Below are 22,856 nucleotides of genomic sequence, written 5' to 3' on the forward strand. Positions count from 1 at the left end.
AAACAAACATTCACGTGTATTACCGCCACACACTGATATGGGAGTGTGGGCCGGATATTTAAAACCTCTATTACCCAAAGAGTAAAATAAAATCTAAACAATAATAATAAAAAAGGAGGTTTTTTTTGGACTGTCGATAAGGACAAAATTTGGCTTTTTACATTTACAAACATTGTAAATATTAAATATTTGCTTACATTTTACAGACCAAAACATCTATCAAGTCAATAGATAGATAGCTAGATAGATAGATACTTTATTAGTCCCTCAGAGGGACATTTTTATTCAAGAATAATATTAATAATCTGAAGTAATTGTTAGTGACAGGCTTTATCACTTTTTAAGAAAATAAAATAAGACTTTATTTAATCCCACAGTGGGGAAAAAGACTCGTCATAGAAACACAGTTAGGAAGAAAAAAAATTACATATACAATAAAAAATAAGATAGCTACACATATTTCTGATACAGTTTTTCTGTGTGGAGTGAGACATCTGTCAATTTTAGCTCATCTCTGCTCTCCTCTACCTGACACCGTTTTTCTGTGTGGAGTGAGACATCTGTCAGTTTTAGCCCATCTCTGCTCTCTAACCCTCCGGTCCGTTAGTAGCCGCTGTTGCTCTCTCCTCTCCCCGGTTAACCGGCGTTTAAACACGGAGGAAACAGGAACACACAGGGCGGTTGTCGACCACACAACACGGCTATATTCGACTGGAGAGCAAGTGGGGGAGAAAAAAAAAAAAAAAAAAAAAAATCCACCGGTACAGCAGCGGGGGGATTTCGGCACTGCAAAGGCCCGGGACTGGAGCTCCGACCGCCGGGGGGAGAGACCGTCGCACAGGCCGGTGTTTTATTTGTCCGGAGCGAGACGGGAGAACGGAGGAGCGGGGACGCCGATGGAAAGATGGAGACCCCGGGTATAAACTTTTTCTTTACTGCGTGGCAAAGAATGAGACCCAAACATGACAGACAGAGAGGAGAAATGTAGTCCCATCCGGGTCAAATAAACTTGACCCTCTGTAAACTATAATACTCGTTAAACCAACAAAGTTAACTTATCATTTTTAGATAATTCACCATTTTTAAACTGCCTGTCACTGGCAGTTACTTTACAGTTTGAGCCGCTCACGCCGAAGTCCATTCAAAAAAGTCGTTATTTTACTGGTAAACCGTTAGAAACCGCAAACATGCTCTTTTAACCAGCTGTCTGTGTTGATGTCCATATTTAACAGAGTGATTAAAGCAATGCGGGACAGAAATGAAGTACAAGTAATATAACTAAGTATGAATTTGTGGCACTTTTTTGTAAAAGTATAACATATTTAGGTTGGGATACTTAACTAAGTTACTCCATAACACAGGTATGTTCTGGTTTTTATACTATTTGTTAAGGTAAGAAAGCATTCTAAACTTGTATTTATTTAACCTGAATTTCCAAAACTGCTTGTCACCAAAACTGTAACAATCGGTCGATAAATCATTGACTCGATCAACCAAAACGATTAACAACTATTTTGAGTCAATTTTATTTTAATTTTTTATTGAAAGCTGCTGATATTTTTTTTTAACTCTGTCTTCTTTGTTGTGAACATTTTTCAGATTTTTGTGGCTTCGGCCTCTTGAGTTTAGACTCACCTCCTCTCTATTTATTTTACAGTGTGAACAGCTCAGTTAAGTTAAACAAAGGTCAGCTGGGGGTTAAACAAAAAGACAAATAAACTTCCAGAACCATGGCACAGCAGCTCTTCGGCTTTCCCGCCGACAGGCGCATCATCGCCGGCCTCCTGGTCAACCTGCTGTCCTCCATCTGCATCGTCTTCATCAACAAGTGGATCTACGTCCACTACGGCTTCCCCAACATGACGCTGACGCTCGTCCACTTCGTGGCCACCTGGCTGGGCCTCTTCGTCTGCCACAAGATGAACGTGTTCTCCCCGAAGAGCCTGCCGGTTCGCCGGATCGTGTGGCTGGCGCTGAGCTTCTGCGGCTTCGTGGCGTTCACCAACCTCTCCCTGCAGAACAACTCGATCGGGACGTACCAGCTGGCCAAGGCCATGACCACGCCCGTCATCATCCTCATCCAGAGCACCTACTACAAGAAGACCTTCTCCACCAAGATCAAGCTGACGCTGGTAAGGGAAAGGTCATCTCTTCGTTAAACGGTAATCTGAGCGCCGTTGTTGCGTAACACCCGTCCCTGATTGACGGACAGTGTCCCTCCAGGTGCCCATCACGTTGGGGGTGCTGCTGAACTCCTACTACGACGTGCGGTTCAACCTCTTGGGGACGGTGTTCGCCTCTTTGGGCGTTCTGGTGACGTCGCTTTACCAAGTGGTGAGTTCGATGGGCACGCCGACGTCGCCCGCGGCGACAAAACGTTGAGTTAATAATCTTTCTGTCTTGTCTTTTTAGTGGGTCGGTGCCAAACAACATGAGCTCCAGGTGAACTCCATGCAGCTTCTGTATTATCAGGTAACGCCACAATAAACAGGATTATTTATTGAGGTTTATATGATAAGCTATCGATACTGGGCACTGCAACAGTTAAACGTCTTCTATTACTCAGCAATTATTTATAAGGAATCATAATAGTTCTGCACGTTACTTCATGCGTTGGTCCTCCTTCAATACAGACTGTTTAAGTTGGAAGTGAATCTGGGACTTGTTAGTTTTGTTTGGGGATCTGATTGGAGACTCTGGACTTTATTTGGGACTTGTTGATCTTTGTTCTTGATTTTGGACTTGTTCCCCTTCACCTGGGACTTGTTGGCCTTGACTTTTGTGTCTTATCTTGGAACTGGACTTGGGACTCGTTGCCTGTGATTTGAGGGCAGGGCTATTGAACTGCCGTACTACTTTGTTATTGGCTGACGTTTCCATCTGTAGCACCACACACCTGACATGGCTGAAAAAGAACAACCCAGGTGTTTCTAAAAAGTTTTGTCTTTGTTACAACGGACCTGAATGACCTGAGTGTCTTCAGGTCTCTTAAACGAAAGCTGGTTGGTAAAATACCACAAACGTCCTGCATTCATAAGGCTTCCTTAAATATTAATCCTGTAATAATATCATGTTATAATAATACTGGATGTGATTGTAGCGTTTAACACATTGAATGTCCCGTCAGGCTCCTCTGTCATCGGGCTTCCTGCTCTGCGTCGTCCCTCTGTTTGAGCCGCTGACCGGAGACGGAGGAATATTTGGACCCTGGTCTCTGCCCGCTCTGGTTGGACTCAACGTGTCACACACACACACACACACACACACACACACACACACACACACACACACACACACACACAGATGATGGGGTTTTTTTTGTTTTTGTTTGTTGTTTTTTTTAATCTTGCAGCAGTTAAATTTTTCTGTTTTTTTGTTTTTTGTTTTTTTTTAGCTACTAACTGTCGTCCTCTTCGTTGCCTAGGTGACGGTGCTGTTCTCGGGCGTGGTGGCGTTCCTGGTCAACCTGTCCATCTACTGGATCATCGGAAACACTTCGGCCGTCACGTATCCTCAAATACACGAAGGGTCCGAAGAGGGTGTTTGTTGGGAATCTGAGTTTCCTTGTTATTGTTCCAGATTCGAGGGGTTTTAGGACTTTGATGGTTTTTGGAGGTATTTCAGTGTTTTTCGGGGTTCCTGGTCTCAGAGGGCTCTTTGGTTTGTTTTTCTTGGGGACCTTTAAGAGCTTCATGGTAAGCTTTATAGTCGTATTGAAAGGGTTGCTGAACTTCTGGAGAAGATTTTCTAGTGTTCTTCTTGATCGGGTCTTTAGTTTTCTTCAGTTCTTTTTTTGAGAAGGATTCTGGTCTTCTTGATGGTTTTCTTTTTGGGAGCTTTGACGACTTTGTTGAAAAGTTTTGTAGTTACGTTTGAAAAGGTTTCAGAAGTTTTCCAGAGAAGGGTTTGACGTCTTTGTAGGAAGTGCCATTTATTTCTATTTCTGATCTTCTTGAGAGTTTATTTTGGTTTTCTTGGGGAGCTTTAATGTTTTTTGGTTGGTTTTTTAAGAGAAAAGGTTTCAGAAGTTTCCTAAGAAGAAAAGACCTTTTTGAGAAGGTTTCTGGTCTTTTTTTGTGTCCGTCTCGAGGTCTGGTTTTTTTTTTTTAGTCTTGTTGAAAACGGTTTCTTTAGGTTTCGTGCGGATATCTCTAATCTTCCTCAACTTGAGGAGGTTTCTGGGAGACTTAAGGGGCTTCTGGTCTTTGTTGAAAGTCTTGAGGAGGTTCATTTATTTTTATTGAGTTTTATTAATCCTTTCAGACGGGCTTCATGTGTGTTGTTATTCTCTTGACTCTTAGCTCACAGCTACAACATGTTTGGCCATTTTAAATTCTGCATCACTCTGGTTGGAGGATACGTGCTCTTCCACGACCCGCTGTCACTCAACCAGGTGAGTCTTCCCGTCCCGGTCTGATGATTCAACATCTTCTGTCTTCAAACACTACGGTCATCTTCTCCTCTGTCCTCCCGTCTGTCAGGCGTTGGGGATCCTCTGCACTCTGGCAGGCATCCTGTCGTATACTCACATCAAGCTGGTCGAACAGGAAGCGGGGAAGAGCCGCCTGGCTCAAAGACCATAGGCCTGCCTTAGCTGTCAATCAACTGAACGGACTTCTGCCATTGGCCACCAACGGTGTGCAGAAAACCTCTATATATTTTTGAAAACAAAAATGATTATGAGTATTTTTTTAGGAGAGAAAGAGGATGTTGTCTTTAACAATCAGTAATCCGAAGAGGATTAAATATTTGTGACGTGTCAACGCATCTTCAGCTCACGGTACGACAACAACGCGGATGTTCACGTCTCAAGAAGGGAAAGCCGAAGCTCGTTGCAACGGCAGCTGAACAAATAGGCGCTGTCGACTTAACGAAACGTTTCCTTAAGACATAAAATAACTTTTTTTTCCCCACTGACGGGATTCAGGAGCTCAAATTTCAGCCCTAATTTCTTCCCAGAATTCCCTGCTGCTCACTCGTGTGGGGCGAGCGTCCAATCGTCCGGTGGGTGTGGTTTTCTCGGCAGCCAATCAGAAGAGACGTTTTATGTCACGGGGTTAAAAGAGGGGGGGGGGGGGACTTTGACCACAACGACAAAACCTTCGTCTGCTGCTGATGTCGCCATGATGACAACTTAATAATAGTATTAATAAAAATTAAAAATAATTCCTCTTCTTGAGACCGCTAAAGTCAAGAGAACAAAATGAAATTGAGTTTACATCAATAAGTCGACTGATTACACTACAAAAAATGTGACTGAGCCTTTGAACAGAACATTTTCCCTGATAATTCTGATGAATTCACTTTTTTTTTTTTTTTAAGTAGTTTTAGTTGTTTTTTTGTTTACGGTCAGCAGCATTTCAGTTTCGAGCGTCAGGATCATTTCATTCTTTATTCTCCTTGTTTTTAACAGATTGTGTTCAATTTTTAGATTTTGTTATAAAAAAAAAAAAAAAAAAAAAACATTTCAGCTGCATATTTCACAGCATTACCAGGAGGGTCCGATCGGTCCGATAGCAGGGGAATCGATCCCAGCTGAGATCTCGTGTATTGAATGTTTAGACAGTGTTAATTTGGGGTCATTTAACTGCTGAATAAAAACTCTAGTCTTATTATCCCGCCGTGATTCTTCATATCTCTGATGCTTCTAAACCTGATGTTTATAAAATCAGCGGATTATAGCCACACCTGAAAATGTCGTTTTCCCTGCGAACGGCTCGACACTTTCCACGTGTGTCTGATTCACACCGTGTCAATAAGGCTTCACACTGCGTGGCTGTGCCGGGAGGACATTTCTGATGAATGAAGTAGTGTGAAGAGTGAATGTTTAAAAAATATCTCGTCTCCTGGGGAGGGGAAAAAAAACCTCTCAAAGAATCTGTTGTTACTTCTGGAGGTCCGGTTCAATTTAAACTTGTTTTAAGTTCAATTAATTGGTTCATTTTGATTTGATTTACCACTTTTATAAATTAAATCAGCGTAGCAGCTGTTAAGTTAAAGCCGGATCCCAGATCTTTTGTCACAAAGCCTTCGTTGACTTGTTGATTCAGGTAAAGGTACCATATCATATTTGCCTCATTATGTGATTATAAAGTGTAATTTGTGTTCTGTGCCAAGATTTGTTCAGAAATCATCCAAACAAGGTTGAATTCTTCAATTTACGTTTATGACTGGAAAATGTTTCTAAAATTACTGCATTGTTTAAGAGAAAGAGTTCCTGTTTAAAGTTCGTTGCACTTTCTCTTCACCAGTTGTCCCCAGAAAGGCCAGAAATCCCTTTTTAAAACTTCTGTCGCTGCTTTGCGCTGCAGTTTTATGAATAGTCGCCTTCGGCGTTGCCTGTCGCGATGACACCATTTTAATGTGCAAAAATGCGAAACTCTCTACATGTTTACAAAATCCTCTACGCGTCTCTTTATTTAAGTAAATACTAACTTAATATTCATATTTACCATTAAGTTATTCAATATTAAGTAAGTTAACTTAATATTTATATTTTTAGTCAGGCACACTTTGAGACCAACACGGCGGAGTCCTACTGCGCATCACACGGAAACAACCGCTATCGACCGATGTTTGTTTTGCTACAGTTAGCAGGTAAACCTTTCTAAAATTGTCAATATTTACTGTAAAATATGATGTTTTTAATGCATTCGTGGTCCATGTTGGTTATAAATTCACCTTATAACGTCTTACCGAGGACTAACTGCCGGTTTCGCGGTGTCCAAACCGTTTGTTTACATCGGTGCGTTCATTCAAGTGGCCTAGCTCAAGGCGTTAGCAACGCTAATGCTAACAGCGTTGTTTTTGTTGTTGTTGTTGTTAATGTTACAGCTTCTACACACAAAAAAAACACACAAAAAGGACTTTCTGTTTCTTCCCGATGTTAACATGAAGCTGAAGTTCGTCAACTGGAATCGCTCACATGAAAACAGATGAGCAACGGTTGGTTGGGCTAGGTGGCTAACACGAAGCTAAGCTGCTGCTGCTGTTCGTCACACATCAAGATTTACATTTATTATCCTCTTCTTTTTTTTTTTTTTCTTTAAACTTCCCAAATGCCATTTTCCCACTCGGATAAATATTAGCTTGAACAAACCTCTCGCCTGTTTTAGGTTAACTCGTCATTACATCTAAACATCACGAATCAAACATTAAAAAGAGCTTTAAAAAGGTTGTTTTTTACGTTGTTGGAGGATTTTAACGAGTCAACATTTAGTTTCATCGTCAGTTCATCTTTCTTGAATTAAATCATATTTATTGTACAAAGTGAGCTGATATTTTCCTCTTAGACCAAATGAACATGTTGAAACTTCTTGTTTTGTCTCACGAGCCGTTATAAAGTCAAAGATGCTCAAATTACTGTTATAAAAAAAGGTAAATAAAACAAAGATATATGATATTCAAACATTTTAAAACCTTCTGCTTGTTAGAATTTGCTTCTCCATAATAATAACTTTATTTCTATAGCGCTTCATAAACGTGTTACTTTACATACATTTAAAACACAATATGCAACAGTATAAAATTATAATGATAAAATACGACAGAAATTAAAACAGACCGTGAATCAATATAAAAATGCAGTCAATAAAAGGCTCAAATAGTGATTTTTATAAGAGTGACTTAAAAGAAAACGTGTCGGCGTCTCTTATCTCCTCTGGCAGATCGAACAGGAAACGCCAGGGCAGCTTTAGTTTTACGGTTAGTCGGAGGTGCGTTCAGGAACGACCTACCGGAGCATCTCGGGTTGCGTGCAGGCTCATAGGTGGACAGGAGGTCAGCTGTATATTCAGGAGCCTTATAAGATTATTACAATTTTAAAATCGGTTCTAGAACGGACAGGAAGCCGATGAAGTCTCTAATCAATAATTTCAGTATCGGTTGGCGTCTGCATGCCGCTTAACAACATTTTGTTCTCGTCGTCCCTCCCTCAGCATGCCTGCTGAACGCAAGCGCTCAATAAACATGGACGAGAAAGAAGTTTGCACCTTCGGCAGCAAGGAGAAGGAGAAGGACCGCGAGGCGGAGAGGAGACCGGGCTCCGCTCGGGACAAAGCAAAAGACGAGGCCAAGATGAGCGGAAAAAAGGACGGCGGCGGTGGCAAGGAGGAGAAGAGAAAGCGCCTGGAGGAGGAGAAGAAGAAGAAAGAGGAGAAGGAGCGGAAGAAGAAGGAAGAGGAGAAGCAGAAAGCGGAGGAGGAGCAGAAGAAGAAGGAGGAGGAGGAGAAGAGGCAGCAGGAGGAGCAGGAGAGGAAGCTGCAGGAGGAGGAGGCCAAGCGGCAGCGCGAGGAGGAGGCGGCTCTCCTCAAGTGAGTGACGATGTCGTCGTGTCTTCTGTAACGTTGTCAGATCGATCTCCGGATAAAAACACCAATTAAAAAGGTGTCGTTCCGGACAGCTGATTGTTCCTGTTAATCATCACGTGGGACTTTTTCTCTTCGAGTTTCAAATTAGTTCCAGTGATAGTTGTCTGTTTCCGTGGTAACTGTGAAAGCAGGAGCTGCTTATTTGTCATTGTGTAAATTTTGGCAAAGTAGAAACAAATTGAGGCCGAAATAAAACGGGCGAAGTAAAGAAAAGTAAAAATAATGATAATAGAAGCATGGAAACCCATTAATAACACTTTCAGATATCATACATTTTTTGTACGTCTCTGAATCACATGACACTCTCCTTGGTTTAAAACCTGTGAATATAAACACACAAAGAAACTTCATTTAAAGTAGCATGAAGTTTTTATTTTTCATAAATGTAAAATACAGTTTCATAATACGCAGTTTAAAGGTCAAAAGTTCCAAGTTAATTGAATGTTTTGTGCACAAAGATGCCCCTTTAAATGAGTTACAACTGTTGAGATGAAAGTTGTATTTTTCTACTTTTGCAATTATGGAATTATTATCATTTTTCTCTATATTTTATAAGCATCAGGATTTATTCCAGAAAAAGACCTCTAAAGGATGTTTTTGCATTTACTGTGACATTCTCATTGTTTCTACTCTCCTCTTCCCGTCGTCCTTCTCCTTTTCACCTCCCTCTCCGCAGGGAGAAGGAGGAGGGCCATCAGCTGCACCAGGAGGCCTGGGAGCGCCACCAGTGCAGGAAGGAGCTGCGCGTCCGGAACCAGAACGCCCACGAGGGTCGACCCGAGGAGGCCTTCTTCAGCCGCCTGGACTCCAGCCTCAAGAAGAACACGGCCTTCGTCAAGAAGCTGCGCACGCTCACCGAGCAGCAGCGCGACTCGCTCTCCAACGACTTCGGCTCGCTCAACCTCAGCAAGTACATCGGCGAGGCGGTGAGCTCCGTGGTGGAGGCCAAGCTGAAGATCTCCGACGTGGGCTGCGCCGTGCACCTGTGCTCGCTCTTCCACCAGCGCTACGCCGAGTTCGCGCCGCTGCTGCTGCAGGCGTGGAAGAAGCACTTCGAGGCGCGCAAGGAGGACAAGGCGCCCAACGTCAGCAAGCTGCGCACCGACCTGCGCTTCATCGCCGAGCTCACCATCGTCGGCCTCTTCACCGACAAGGAGGGCCTGTCGCTCATCTACGAGCAGCTGAAGAACATCATCGGCACCGACCGGGAGACGCACACGCACGTGTCGGTGGTGATCAGCTTCTGCAAGCACTGCGGCGACGACATCGCCGGCCTGGTGCCGCGCAAGGTGAAGCTGGCGGCCGACAAGTTCCGGCTGGCCTTCCCGCCGAGCGAGATCATCGGCACGGAGAAGCAGCAGCCCTTCCAGAACCTGCTGCGCGAGTACTTCACCTCGCTCACCAAGCACCTGAAGAAGGACCACCGCGAGCTGCAGAACATCGAGAGGCAGAACAGGTGAGACGCCGCCGTCGGGCGTTCCTCCTCTCGTTCTCCCGCCGAACGGCCGGTTTAACATTTCCTTCCTCTTCAGACGCATCCTGCACTCCAAAGGCGAGCTGAGCGAGGACCGGCACAAGCAGTACGAAGAGTTCGCCACCTCCTACCAGAAGCTGCTGGCCAACACTCAGTCGCTGGCCGACCTGCTGGACGAGAACATGCCGGACCTGCCGCAGGACAAGACGGTGCAGGAGGGTGAGCGACGTTTCACGTTCCACGATCGACGTGATGAGTTTTAACGTGTCGTTTAAAGATAAAATAATGAATCACGTCTCTCTCTCTCTCTCTCTCTCTCTCTCTCTCTCTCAGAGCACGGCCCCGGCATCGACATCTTCACCCCCGGTAAGCCCGGCGAGTACGACCTGGAGGGAGGAATCTGGGAGGACGAGGACGCTCGCAACTTCTACGAGAACCTGGTGGACCTGAAGGCGTTCGTCCCCGCCATCCTCTTCAAGGACAACGAGAAGAGCGGCGCGGCCAAAGACAAGGACGACGGCAAAGGTAAGTATTTCATAAACCCCCGTGGACACACACGAGTTGTTTTTATTTATTTTTTATTCTCTGACCCGCTGCCGTTGTCGCCGTCAGACTGCAAGGACGGGAAGGACGCGGCCGGCAGCAGCAGCAGCGCCGCCACCACCACCGAGGAGCTGGAGATGGAGCTGGAGGCGATGGACATCGCAGACGAGCCGCTGGAGCTGGAGGGAGCGGACGAGGCGGAGAGCGAAGAGCTGGCCAAGAAGCTGCTGGACGAGCAGGGTAAGTGTTGAGGCCACTTCGAAAGACCAGGATGTTCGGTTCTTCCAGGTTTTCAGAAGCTCTTCGTTGTCCTTCACGTGATTTTTATTGGAAGTGGATTTTTGGTGCAGAACAAGAGGACGAGGAGGCGAACACGGGCTCCCACCTGAAGCTCATCGTGGACGCCTTCATCCAACAGCTGCCCAACTGCGTGAACAGAGACCTCATCGACAAGGTGAGGAGGAACTAAAACCAGCAGTTCAGGATGATGTTAGAGGAACTAAAATGATCCTAAATTTATGTTTATATTTATTTTGCCAGGCCGCCATGGACTTCTGCATGAACATGAACACTAAGTCCAACAGGAGGAAACTGGTGCGAGCGCTCTTCACCGTCCCCAGGCAGCGGTAAGGACGTCTTACTGAGCAATATGAAGCCTGAATAATGTCAGCAAAGGGAAGAAAGACAAAAAAAATAGATAAAGATACAAAAATAAATACAGAAACATGTAATGAAACACATTGATCCCCGTTCCTCACCCCCCTATTGTATTCTGAACCTTTTAAGCACCACCAGAGGGCGCCGTCGTCATAAGTAATAGTTTGATAATTGAGAGGAGCTCTGACTCATCATCATCATCATCATCCTCTTCCTCCTCCTCCTTCTCCTCTCTGCAGGCTGGATCTTCTCCCCTTCTACTCCCGCCTGGTGGCCACTCTGCACCCTTGCATGTCCGACGTGGCCGAGGACCTCTGCTCCATGCTGAAGGGCGACTTCCGGTTTCACGTAGGTGCTCCCCGATCGTTCAGATAAACGTGTCGAATTTTTACCGTGACGACAGAAAGAATCAGCTGAGGCCTGAGATAGATTTATGGATGTCGATTTGTAATCAAACGGTGTGTGTGTGTGTGTGTGTGTGTGTGTGTGTGTGTGTGTGTGTGTGTGTGTGTGTGTGTTTTTCCAATAACTTTTTAGATTCGGAAGAAGGACCAGATCAACATCGAGACCAAAAACAAAACGGTGCGCTTCATAGGCGAGCTGGCGAAGTTCAAGATGTTCTCCAAGACAGACACGCTTCAGTGTCTGAAAGTGGGTGAACACACACGAACACACACAAACACACACACACACACACACACACACACACACACACACACTTAGTTCCATGTTTTTAGTGTTGGTCGATACTCAGAAATAGTTTTTGACCGATCCTTCCACTCTTTTCACTCCTGGCGTCATTTTGAGAAGTTTTAATTTGAAAATCAATCTGAACCCGAAGTAAGACGTGTGTGTGTGTGTGTGTGTGTGTGTGTGTGTGTGTGTGTGTGTGTGTGTGTGTGTGTGTGTGTGTGTCCATCCATCAGATGCTGCTGTCTGATTTCACCCACCACCACATCGAGATGGCCTGCACGCTGCTGGAGACCTCCGGCCGCTTCCTGTTCAGATCGCCCGAATCTCACCTGAGAACCAGCGTCCTGCTGGTCGGTACCAAACCGTCTCACGGGAGGGTGGGGGCGGGGGCGTTGTTTTTGTTGTTGTTGTTTTTTTCAAATCCCGTCTGCCCTTACAGGAACAAATGATGCGTAAGAAGCAGGCTCAGCACCTGGACGCCCGCTACGTCACCATGGTGGAGAACGCCTACTACTACTGTAACCCGCCGCCCATGGAGAAGACGGTGAAGAAGAAGAGGCCGCCGCTGCAGGAGTACATCCGCAAGCTGCTCTACAAGGACCTGTCCAAGGTGACCACGGAGAAGGTGTTGCGGCAGATGCGCAAGCTGCCGTGGCAGGACCCCGAGGGGAAGAGCTACCTGATCTGCTGCATGGTCAACATCTGGAACGTCAAGTACAACAGCATCCACTGCGTGGCCAACCTGCTGGCCGGCCTGGTGGCCTACCAGGAGGACGTGGGCATCCACGTGGTGGACGGCGTGCTGGAGGACATCCGGCTGGGCATGGAGGTAACGAGACGGGACATCAAGTAGCAAACTTCAGTGGCGATGTCGTAAAAAACAATAATAACGAGAGACTTTTTTTTTTTCCGTCAGGTCAACCAGCCCAAGTTCAACCAGCGGCGCATCAGCAGCGCCAAGTTCCTGGGCGAGCTCTACAACTACCGCATGGTGGAGTCGGCCGTCATCTTCCGCACCCTCTTCTCCTTCATCTCCTTCGGGGTGAACCAGGACGGCAGCGCCAGCCCTCTGGACCCTCCGGAGCACCTGTTCCGCATCCGCCTGGTCTGCACGCTGCTCGACACCTGCGGCCAGTACTTCGACCGAGGCTCCAGCAAGAGGAAGCTGGACTGCTTCCTCATCTACTTCCAGGTACATTCGAACCAAGTATTCGTCGTCTCTTGATGGACGTCAGCAGCCGAGTTCCACACGTTAACGCGACCGCTGGTAACGTGAACATTTTGTGATTTCACCCTGAAACTGAAGCAGAGAAACGGCAGATTTTTGGGGGAACGCGAAAATCTTCAACAAGCGTTCCTGAGCCCGTGCAGTGATTTCCAGCACAGAATCACAGCTGATTTTTTTAAAGCAGCGCTGCCCGAGGGGTCCAAAGATCACAGACAAACCATCAGATTTGGGGTTCAAACTCTGTAAACGGTCAACAAAGACCCTTGAAATGTTCAGAAAGTCTACGGGTCGTTCTGACTGACGTTCACATTTGAAGAGGGGGTGGAGCTCTACTGTTTGAGACCGAAGAAGGCGTCAGGTCAGGAGACACCAGGTGGGTTTTTCTTTCGACGTTGGCGGTGGTTGTGTCACCGTGAATTCGTCCCCCAGAGTCAAGACTGTTAACACTGAGTTCCACTGGGACCTTCTGAGGTTCTGTTCTGGTTCTGGCTTCTTTATCTGCTTTGTAGTCTTCAGGTCAGTCTGGGTTTTCATGTCTCCTGTTTGATTTTGAAGTGACTCGCCTCTTATCCATCTTTGTTTCACTTCCTGTCCTTTTGTTTGGCCCCGCCCCCTGATTAGTTTCACCTGTCCCTCGTTGTCCTTCCCTCCCTGCTGTATTAGTCTGTGAGCTCTTCTTCTTCCCTCTTTTTGTCAGTTTGTTTCAGTTACCTGATCCGTTGCTGCGTCTTTTGAAACCCAGGGAACACAAACCAACTGAACTGTGGCGCCATGGCAACAGGCTTCCCCAACATGACAACACGCAATTTCTCACACTCAACAACACAATCGTAGCTCCCACCCCACACCCCCACCCCTCCTCCCGCAACTCTCCGTATTTGACTCCATGTGACTTCTTTCCGTTCCCCAAGAGTTTGACCCAAAGTCTGAGTTTGACCCAGCGGTGACGTTAACGTGATGAACTCGGTGATGATGTTGATCAAGAGACTAAACTCTGAATACTTCCTCATGAAGGTCGTTGCTTCCTCCTTCCTGCTGCTGCTGCGTGTGCATCACTGTGCTGCGTTCAACAGGAACAGATTTATTTGTACCTCGTATATATGTGATATTTTGGACGGCATGCTATAATGTGACCTTTCTGCCGTGCGCCTGCAGCGGTACATCTGGTGGAAGAAGAGCCTGGACGTGTGGACGAAGGACCACCCGTTCCCCATCGACATCGACTACATGATCACCGACACCCTGGAGCTGCTGCGGCCCAAGATGAGGCTGAGCTGCTCGCTGGAGGAGGCGACCAAGCAGGTCACCGACCTGGAGAGGGAGGTGCTCGTCAAGCTGGGTGAGTAGCGACCGAACTTCCGCCGGTGGAAGACGAGAGCGTTCGCCGTCGGTTTCGGCAGCTCTCCGGTCGTCCCGGTCGAGCAGCATTCCCCCGCTGTGTGGGAGGCAGATCGGGACGCACACATACCAAACAAACACATACCAAATACACACACACACACACACCAAACACACATATACACACGTCGATCGTTCTGAATTAAAATAACTGACGTCGGTTGCAGAGTTTATTTTGAAGTCGGTCACCCGAATAGATTTAAATTCCACCTAAAATCTGCTTAGTTTTATTGTTTCGATTGCTTAAAAGGTTGAAAGAGAGTTCAGAGTAAATCCTGCAGTGCATTCTGGGTACGTGTCGGACGTGGGGAAGAGGATGAAGGAGGAAGACGTAGCAGGTGCACCTCGATGGCAGCTCGGACACGCCGGCTTTTGTTTGGTAGTTTCAAGGTGTCGACTCAGAATGTGAAGAGAGAAGAAAAAAAATGTGAAGCTGAGCTCCGCCCCCTCGGAGAGGGAAAAAATTAGCTTATGGTTCCTAACCTGAGGGTCGGGCCCCCTTTAACGAGTCGGCGGGTGAATCCGAAAAGGGTCCTCAGGGGATTAGAAAAGCAGAGATTTCGTCTTTTGTTGGAGGTTAAGAGCCCAAAATATTCAGAGCCTCTAAATAAGCAGGAAATATTGACGTGTGTGTGTGTGTGTGTGTGTGTGTGTGTGTGTGTGTGTGTGTGTGTGTGTGTGTGTGTGTGTGTGTGTGTGGGAATGTAGGAGAGCTAACCAGCTAAACAGACCTTCCATTGTTACCTGTCATACTTTAACCTGGATCGGAGCATTCCTCAGTCCTTGAGTCACACACACACACACACACACACACACACACACACACACACACACACACACACACACACACACACACACACACACACACACACACACACACAGGACCTGATCTTCGGCTTCTTGTTCTTCACCGTCATAATTTCATAATTAGTCTCTGTAATGAGTCACAGCTTCATCCCAACAAAACGATTGTTCCCTTCCTGATTGTTTGATCTATTTATAAGTTAAAAGCGTGTTTTCTGATCCAGGCCTCATCATGGGGAAGGACGGCCGCTCCAGCGCCATGAGCGAGGGGGAGGTCCTCGACGAGGAGGACGATGATGACGACGAAGAGGGCGGCGCCGAGACCGAGGAGCAGTCGGGCAACGAGAGCGAGATGAACGAGCAGGAGGAGGACGTGAGTCCGTCCGTCCGTCTGTCCCGCATTCACTTCCTCATCTGGCCGAGTGAAATCTAAACAACCAGAGCTGCACGTTAGATTTTCCCAGAATGCATTTGTTTTTTGTGCCAAAAAGTCCAATCCATGGAGAAAGATCTGCATCATTTCACGACTGTTAATGCCCGTAAATATTTCGTTGTGCGACACCCAGAAAACATCGATGTGTTCAATCTGAGATCAGGCAGAAATCTTCAGCTGATTCAAAGTTTAAACGAAAGACAAGAGTTGATTCAACATTAATCTTTAGTTTATAAAGCTGTTGACTGTTATCCCCCCCCACCCCCCTACACAGGAAGGGTCAGAGAACGAAGAAGAGGAGAGGGAGGAAGAGGAAGAGGAGAACACCGACTACCTGACGGACTCCAATAAAGAAAACGAGACCGACGAGGAGAGCAACGTATGAAGACACGCACAAGAGAATTGTTTAATACGAACTGTAGTTTGTTTGATTTTCAAAGATTAAAGTATTTTCGATTCATCACCAAACACCGATCATTGTTACTAAAAGACGTCTTTGTCTTTGTGTCCAGGAGGTCACCATCCGAGGAGGTGGACTGAAGCACGTCGCCTGCGCCGAGGACGAAGACTTCATCCAGGCTCTGGATAAGATGATGCTGGAGAACCTGCAGGTAAAACCGCCGACAGACTCCGGCTCAGACGGGACAGCAGACCATCGGTCCGGCTCGTAGACTCACGTTAGCTCTTAGCATTTAGCGCATAAACAAGTCGAAATATATGTTCATGAAATGTGGATTTCACTCCCGTGAGGGACCTTTTTGTTTTCTCTGTTGTCTGCGTGACGAGAGGAAAGATTACAGCTGGTCGGACCAGTTTCAGTCTATGTGGGCGCCTGCTTGTTGTTTTAAGACGGACGGAACATTGTGAACTCTATTTACCGACTTACAAAAAAAGCACGAGGACTTAAATAAATAAGACGGCAGCGCGTCGCTACGCAAAGAACGGTGTTTCTATTATTTTGTCCACCTCATTACCAGTAGGCAAACTTCTTGGTACGGTGTGAACTTCCTCCTCCTCCTCTTTGTCCTCTTTGTCTTCCTCATTCTCCTCTTCATGATCCTCGTCCTCCTCTTCCTCTTTGTCTTCGTCCTCTTTGTCCTCCTCGTCTTCCTCATTCTCCTCCTCCTCTTCGTCCTCGTCCTCCTCTTCCTCTTTGTCTTCGTCCTCTTTGTCCTCCTCGTCTTCCTCATTCTCCTCCTCCTCTTCGTCCTCGTCCTCCTCTTTGTCCTCGTCCACCTCCTCTTCATCCTCCTGACTGTGTGTGTTGTCTCCGTCCCCCGGCAGCAGCGTAGCGGTGAGACGGTGAAGGTCCACCAGCTGGACGTGGCCATCCCGCTGCAGCTGAAGAGCCAGCTGAAGAAGGGCGGCTCGGGGCCGCCGAGCATCGGCGACGCCGACGCCGACATCTCCGAGACCATGCAGTTCGTCATGCTGACGCGCAAGGGCAACAAGCAGCAGGTGAGAAGAGACGTGATTGGTCAACGGTACATTCGGAACAGCGTGACATCACACCCACCTCAAATCACGAGAAATATGACTCCGCCTCCTCAATGGGAATATAGACTTAGAATTACATATAATATGCAGTATAATGTTGTTTTTACTTGTTGTGGGAACTCCCCCCCCCATTACCCCGTCCCTCCCCCCGTCACACACACACACACACACACACACACACACACACACACACACACACACACACACACACACACACACACACACACACACACACACACACACTCTGCTCGCTCCTCACTGAACCCAGGAATGTGTGTGTGTGTGTGTGTGTGTGTGTGTGTGTGTGTGTGTGTGTGTGTGTGTGAGCGCTTGTATCGAGCTCTTTGTGAGTTTCAGCCGTCATACTGAAGGACAAGACTTCGATTTTTTTTAAACTTACAGTAGCTCATTTGATCATTTCTGTGACTCGCAGTAACGGGAATCGAACCGGAGACTCTTGGCTCATTTTCTAATTTCCCTAAGATGACCTCTGACCTTTTTACAGCAACAATGACAGCTCATGTTTACATTCGACTGTTTTTTGTTTTTCTTTGTTATTGTTTTAAAATTTTGTTTATTAATTTATACTTTTTTTTTTTTTTTTTTTATCCTCAGCTTGTTTTTTTGGTGGTTAATTTGTTGTTTTTTACCAACTTTTTTTTTTTTTTTTATTTATTTATTTTTTTAACTCTATATGATGTTTATTAAGTTTATTAATGTGTGAAGTTGTGTGAGAGTTTTCCGGCACACGGTGTTAAAAGGTCTGCGATATTACTGTACCTCGTGTGTGTGTGTGTGTGTGTGTGTGTGTGTGTGTGTGTGTGTGTGTGTGTGTGTGTGTGTGTGTGTGTGTGTGTGTGTGTGTGTGTGTGTGTGTGCGTGTGTGTGTGTGTGTGTGTGTGTGGAATGTGTGGTTTGAGGCTGCCTCTGGTGCTGCAGGGCGTATCCGGCTCTCCGCCAGGACGCCGAGCTTTAATGGAGCGCTAAGTCCACACGGCTTCACTCTGTTTTAAAGGACAGCTGACACACACACACACACACACACACACACACACACACACACACACACACACACACACACACACACACACACACACACACACACGGGCGGGAGTAAAAACATCAGTTGGTGTGAGGAGCGGAGCACAGAGGATCTTTGTGGGTGGAGGTGTTGTAGATGGGAAATGAAGTTTCTCCTTCTGTAAACACACACACACACACACACACACACACACACACACACACATATATAACTGCTGCTCTGTCGAGTTCTTGTTTAATGCTTTTTAACAATGTGGGAAATCAGTTGTTTTTTTTCTGCAGCCAGTTAACTTAGAATTAAAACAGGAAACAGAGACACTGTGAAGCTTTTTGTGTTTTTAACGGATGAAAGAAATGAGACGTAACGTCTTTATTTGTGGGATTTTTTTTTTTTCGTTACTTTCAGACGGCGATCGGCTGTTTTACCCATTTCTGGTCTCATTAATGTTCCTTGAACTGTGTGTGTGTGTGTGTGTGTGTGTGTGTGTGTGTGTGTGTGTGTGTGTGTGTGTGTGTGTGTGTGTCCCAGTATAAGATCCTGAACGTGCCCCTGTCGTCCCACCTGGCGGCGAACCACTTCAACCAGCAGCAGGCGGAGCAGGAGGAGCGCATGAGGATGAAGAAGCTGACGCTGGACATCAACGAGCGTCAGGAGCAGGAGGACTACCAGGGTACCGACGTCCAACTCTCAACGAGCTTTAATCCGACAACACCTGGAATAAACTCACACATAGTCGCCGACATTCTTCCTCGTCGAATTATCGAGAACTGGTTTTTATAAACGAACATTACCGTTCAGATAATTGTAGTAAAACACTTTTCAGGAAGATTTATTCTCTAGTTTTTAGTCACGTTTTCTTTTCTGACGTGTTTTTTCATCGTACGTTTGTGATTAAAGCAGTTTTTGTTTTTGTTTTTTGTCGTTGTTTTGTTACGTGTTGCAGAGATGATGCAGTCTCTCGCTCAGCGTCCGGCTCCGGCCAACACCAACCGGGAGCGCCGGCCTCGCTACCAGCACCCGAAGGGCGCCCCCAACGCCGACCTCATCTTCAAGACCGGAGGAAGGTGAGAGACTCTCAAAGCCGCCGGTCCAACGTTGTCGGATCGGAAGCTCTTCGTCCGGCCGCGCCGACGTCGTCTCTTCGAACAGACAGAAAAGGGCGAGAAAGGAAAAAGCAGGAAAAAGAGAGACGAGGCAGGAAACAGAAGCAGCCGAGAAAACGGGAGATTTGAGGATAGAACAGCTGACGGCTGAGATTTTCACCACAGACGAGACTTTAGCAGCTTAAAAGTTGAGCGTTATATTTATCTTATATATATATAACATAATATATATATATATATATATATATATATATATATATATATTCTGATTTTTCAGGTGCAAAACGATTCGAGCTGAGATTTTTATTTTATTTTTTAAAAGCTCTGGAAAAAATTTGCCAAATAAAGATGATGTCACTTTAACTTCAGCACCACTTTGTGTATCTGTAACATTTGACAACACACGAAGACCTTTTTTAGAGGATATAAATTATGTTTATAAACAATTACTGTTTGTAATTGTGACAGGTTAAGCCATATTCCTCCACAAATATAAAAACACTTTTATTTTGAAAAGATACCACAGCAGATAAAAACTCCTCTTTTATCTTTTTTTTTTAAAATATTCAACAAATCTCTTTAAAATATCCTTTAAAAAAAACAAGTTTTGTTACTCCGTCTGCGACCCGGTGAACATCGTGGAGCGTTTAGCTTAAAGAGGTGGTGGAGACCCAAAATGGAGCAAAAAAAAAAAAAGACTCGGGATATATATTTATACTTTTGCCGTCTATCTATCTAACTTTCAATCAATCACATAAGAAGTCAGTCAATATTAATCAGCAGCACAACAGCAGGATAAAATAAAGGTTGATGATACATTTCCTGTAAATGCTTCACAAGAAAAGCCTGTGTTGTTGCCAATTGAATGCTTTTATTTTGAAGGAGCAGCAGCAGTAATACCTGGCGTTAGCATTTGCATTAGCTGCAGCAGCCGCTCAGCAGCTCTACAGTTTCTGTCCCGCTGTGTCCTCCAGGAGACGCTGATGGGAGTCTGGGTCCGGGCTGAGCGAGCGAGCGAGCAAGAGAGAGAACGAACGAGCAAAATGGAGCGAGAGAGCGAAAAACCACGAGCGGATCGGAACCGGTCGGAACCAGGGAGCAAGTCCTCCAGACGCCCACCGAAGCCGGGGACAGACCACCACCCTCCCCCACCACCCTCCCCCCTCCACTGACCCTGAACACACACTCTCCCCACCCACCCGCCCCCCACAGACCGAGGACGAGGGGCGGCGGCCCGGAAGCCCGAAGGGAGGTGAGGCATCAAAAACCCGGGAGCCGGCGGGGTCAGAGTTCAAGGGTCAGACAGATGACTCTCTTTCTTTTTTTGTGTGTGTCTGTTGCCTGCAATGACAACAACATCAACAAAGAAAACAACAACAACACATAACTGTCTGGACCAGAACTACAAAACAACACGTGACCCGGCAGACTGACGGCGAGACGGGACGGGACGGCGAAACGAGGCGGCTCTCCTCCCGCCCGTCACGCCAGGCTGGAGGAAATAAACAAAACAACAACAACAACAAACTCACATTTAGGAGTTAAGACCTGCGAGTGCACAACATTTACACGAGGGGGGGGTTGTGTTTGTTTTTGTTTGTTTGGGTAAGGGGGGGTAATTTTGGACTCACCGGCGGGAACACGTCTGCTCAGTTGGATTTTTTTAAAATCGGAGAGCAGCGGTTGCCGTGGAGACGAACGGAGGCGCGTTCACCAAGAGTGTTCAACAGTCCAGTGATGATGATGATGATGATGAAGAGGAGGACGGGATGAATTACATGCTTGAAAAAAAAAAATCTAAAAGTGGCCGACGGTGTCCGCGCTCTTGTTCTGGATGATAATTCTGCAGATTATTTTCTTTCTTTTTAAATGTCAGAGATTAATACTCGTCATAATTTCCCCGCAGAGATGTTTTCAAAATGCTCGTCTTGAGACGACCATCGGTCAAAAAGAAAGAAATATTTTATAAAAACATGATTTGATATTAAATAGGCGTATCATAGCTTGTTGTTTTGCAGACGTTCCTACACTGCCTCCATTTTTCCTTTGAAATTATGATATAAAAACAACTTGCAATACTCAAAACACAAATAACAGGAAACTTCAAGACCTTCAAAATAAAGTGCCAACAACTCAGAGTATCTGCTGTTCTACAAACACAATTGGTAAATAAATTAAGTTTTGAGTTTGTTTTTTTTGGCATTATGCACTAATCATTCATATTAATTAATAATCCGTTTTGTCCAGTAGTAGCGAGAGGACGCCGTGTCGGTGTCACGTTTTCCCTCAGAGGCGTGAAAAGTACACGCAAAAACAGGAAGTCACGTGACCAAAGTATTAAAATTGTTAAGGTCAAAGGTCAGGGATGGTCGGACGTAACAAACGCAGGACTTTCAACCACGAAGCCGAGTCGGCGAGGATACGATGTGTATTTCTTACATAAAGTTCGTAACGTTAATCACGTAAAACGACTTAATTAACTAACTTTTTTTCCGTTTCGATGAAGTAATTCACTATTTTTATCAGCAGAAAAAATAACAACCAAAAAAAACAGTTTTCGCTGATCAGAACAAAAGTTTCACACCGTCGGGACACTTTTTAAAAAAAAATTATTTCTTCTTTTTGTTGTTGTTGTTGAATCTCTTAGAAGAAGACGTGACGGACACCTGAGTGTACATATATCCAGCAGCTTCTACGTGATGTTGTTTGTATTTTATTTTGGCGGCGTTCAGCTTTGCTTCGATTCGTGTAGTGTGACATGATATAAAAAAAAAGAAGTTATTTTTTACTTTGGACCGATGGACTCAACCGTGTGCCTGAGAATCTTCCAGATTATATCCTATTAGATGAATTCATCCTGTTCAGCCTCTAGATGGATAAATATACTCTGTAATTGCCGTTTTATTTCCCTGCGGCTCTGCTTTAGTTTGTCTTTGTGTCTACTTTCAGAAACTCACTAAAGCTTTTTTTTTTTTTTTTTTTTTTTGTCTCGGAGAATAATTTAACCTCAATAAAAAAGTAAAAATACACAAACAAAAGTGTGAGGACGATTGTCGGCTCGGCCGGTTGTGTGTTTGTGGCGTGTTTTCCGAGGGGTGCGCCTGTTTTTTGTTGAGGTCTTAATTACAAGGCAAGCGGGCAAGAAGTATTTCCTCATTTCCTGCCTCTAAACACAGCGTTACAGTCGTGAGCATTGTTGTGGAGACCCTGATGATGTCCCTTTAAAACGTACTGTAGGTTGATGCTTTTTCTAGTTTTACAGTCCTCATTCAGGTGAATTACAGGTCTGACTTAAATACATCTTGTGGTGCGTTCATGAGCAACTGGGAAACGGGAAAGCTGCTAGTGTGACATCATCCAGGATCATCAATTCTCAATTCATAATCAAATTTGATCAGCATTTCTAGCAGGAAAGAATACAGTAAGCCCCGCCCACTTCTACCGGAAACCTGACTGGACCACAGGCCTGTCAATCAAAAGTAAACACGAGGCCTGTCTCTGTTGGTTTTGATTGGTTTGTTGGTTTCCGTGTGTAGAATCACCTTTTAAGTTTTCACTCAGGTGAAATATTCCCGGCCAATCATTGAACATCATTCTTCACGTTCCACATTTAAC

General features: G+C 45.6%; 3 protein-coding genes across 7 annotated transcripts in view; 2 read left to right on the top strand and 1 right to left on the bottom strand.

The window, feature by feature from the left end:
- LOC138636131 (proline and serine-rich protein 2) overlaps positions 1 to 22,856 on the bottom strand; it is a 130,431-nt gene that overhangs the window by 99,895 nt on the left and 7,680 nt on the right. The gene's annotated exons all lie outside the window — the stretch shown is intronic.
- On the top strand, positions 457 to 5,071 carry slc35e3 (solute carrier family 35 member E3). The gene is made up of 8 exons (XM_069723997.1): positions 457 to 917; positions 1,658 to 2,132; positions 2,224 to 2,334; positions 2,413 to 2,472; positions 3,128 to 3,226; positions 3,425 to 3,507; positions 4,309 to 4,393; positions 4,482 to 5,071. The coding sequence occupies exons 2-8, from the start codon at positions 1,731 to 1,733 to the stop codon at positions 4,581 to 4,583; spliced, it is 942 nt and encodes a 313-aa protein (XP_069580098.1). The 5' UTR covers positions 457 to 917; positions 1,658 to 1,730; the 3' UTR covers positions 4,584 to 5,071.
- upf2 (UPF2 regulator of nonsense mediated mRNA decay) lies at positions 6,508 to 22,844 on the top strand. 5 transcript variants are annotated; one of them, XM_069723989.1, is made up of 21 exons: positions 6,508 to 6,597; positions 7,938 to 8,312; positions 9,046 to 9,825; positions 9,902 to 10,062; positions 10,177 to 10,368; positions 10,456 to 10,626; positions 10,737 to 10,840; positions 10,927 to 11,012; positions 11,283 to 11,391; positions 11,581 to 11,694; positions 11,970 to 12,086; positions 12,176 to 12,565; positions 12,653 to 12,928; positions 14,120 to 14,303; positions 15,391 to 15,539; positions 15,874 to 15,978; positions 16,112 to 16,210; positions 16,884 to 17,057; positions 18,667 to 18,808; positions 19,082 to 19,202; positions 20,216 to 22,844. In XM_069723989.1, the coding sequence occupies exons 2-21, from the start codon at positions 7,939 to 7,941 to the stop codon at positions 20,223 to 20,225; spliced, it is 3,858 nt and encodes a 1,285-aa protein (XP_069580090.1). In that variant the 5' UTR covers positions 6,508 to 6,597; position 7,938; the 3' UTR covers positions 20,226 to 22,844. The 5 variants fall into 5 exon arrangements, with proteins under 5 accessions (XP_069580090.1, XP_069580092.1, XP_069580091.1 ...); XM_069723991.1 differs by having other exon boundaries at positions 20,219 to 22,844; XM_069723990.1 differs by having other exon boundaries at positions 16,887 to 17,057.

Source organism: Brachyistius frenatus, unplaced genomic scaffold, assembly GCF_029030835.1.
Source record: "Brachyistius frenatus isolate BFR_SWC_R1_liver_20210118 unplaced genomic scaffold, ASM2903083v1 Contig_355, whole genome shotgun sequence".
NCBI classification, from domain to species: domain Eukaryota; kingdom Metazoa; phylum Chordata; class Actinopteri; family Embiotocidae; genus Brachyistius; species Brachyistius frenatus.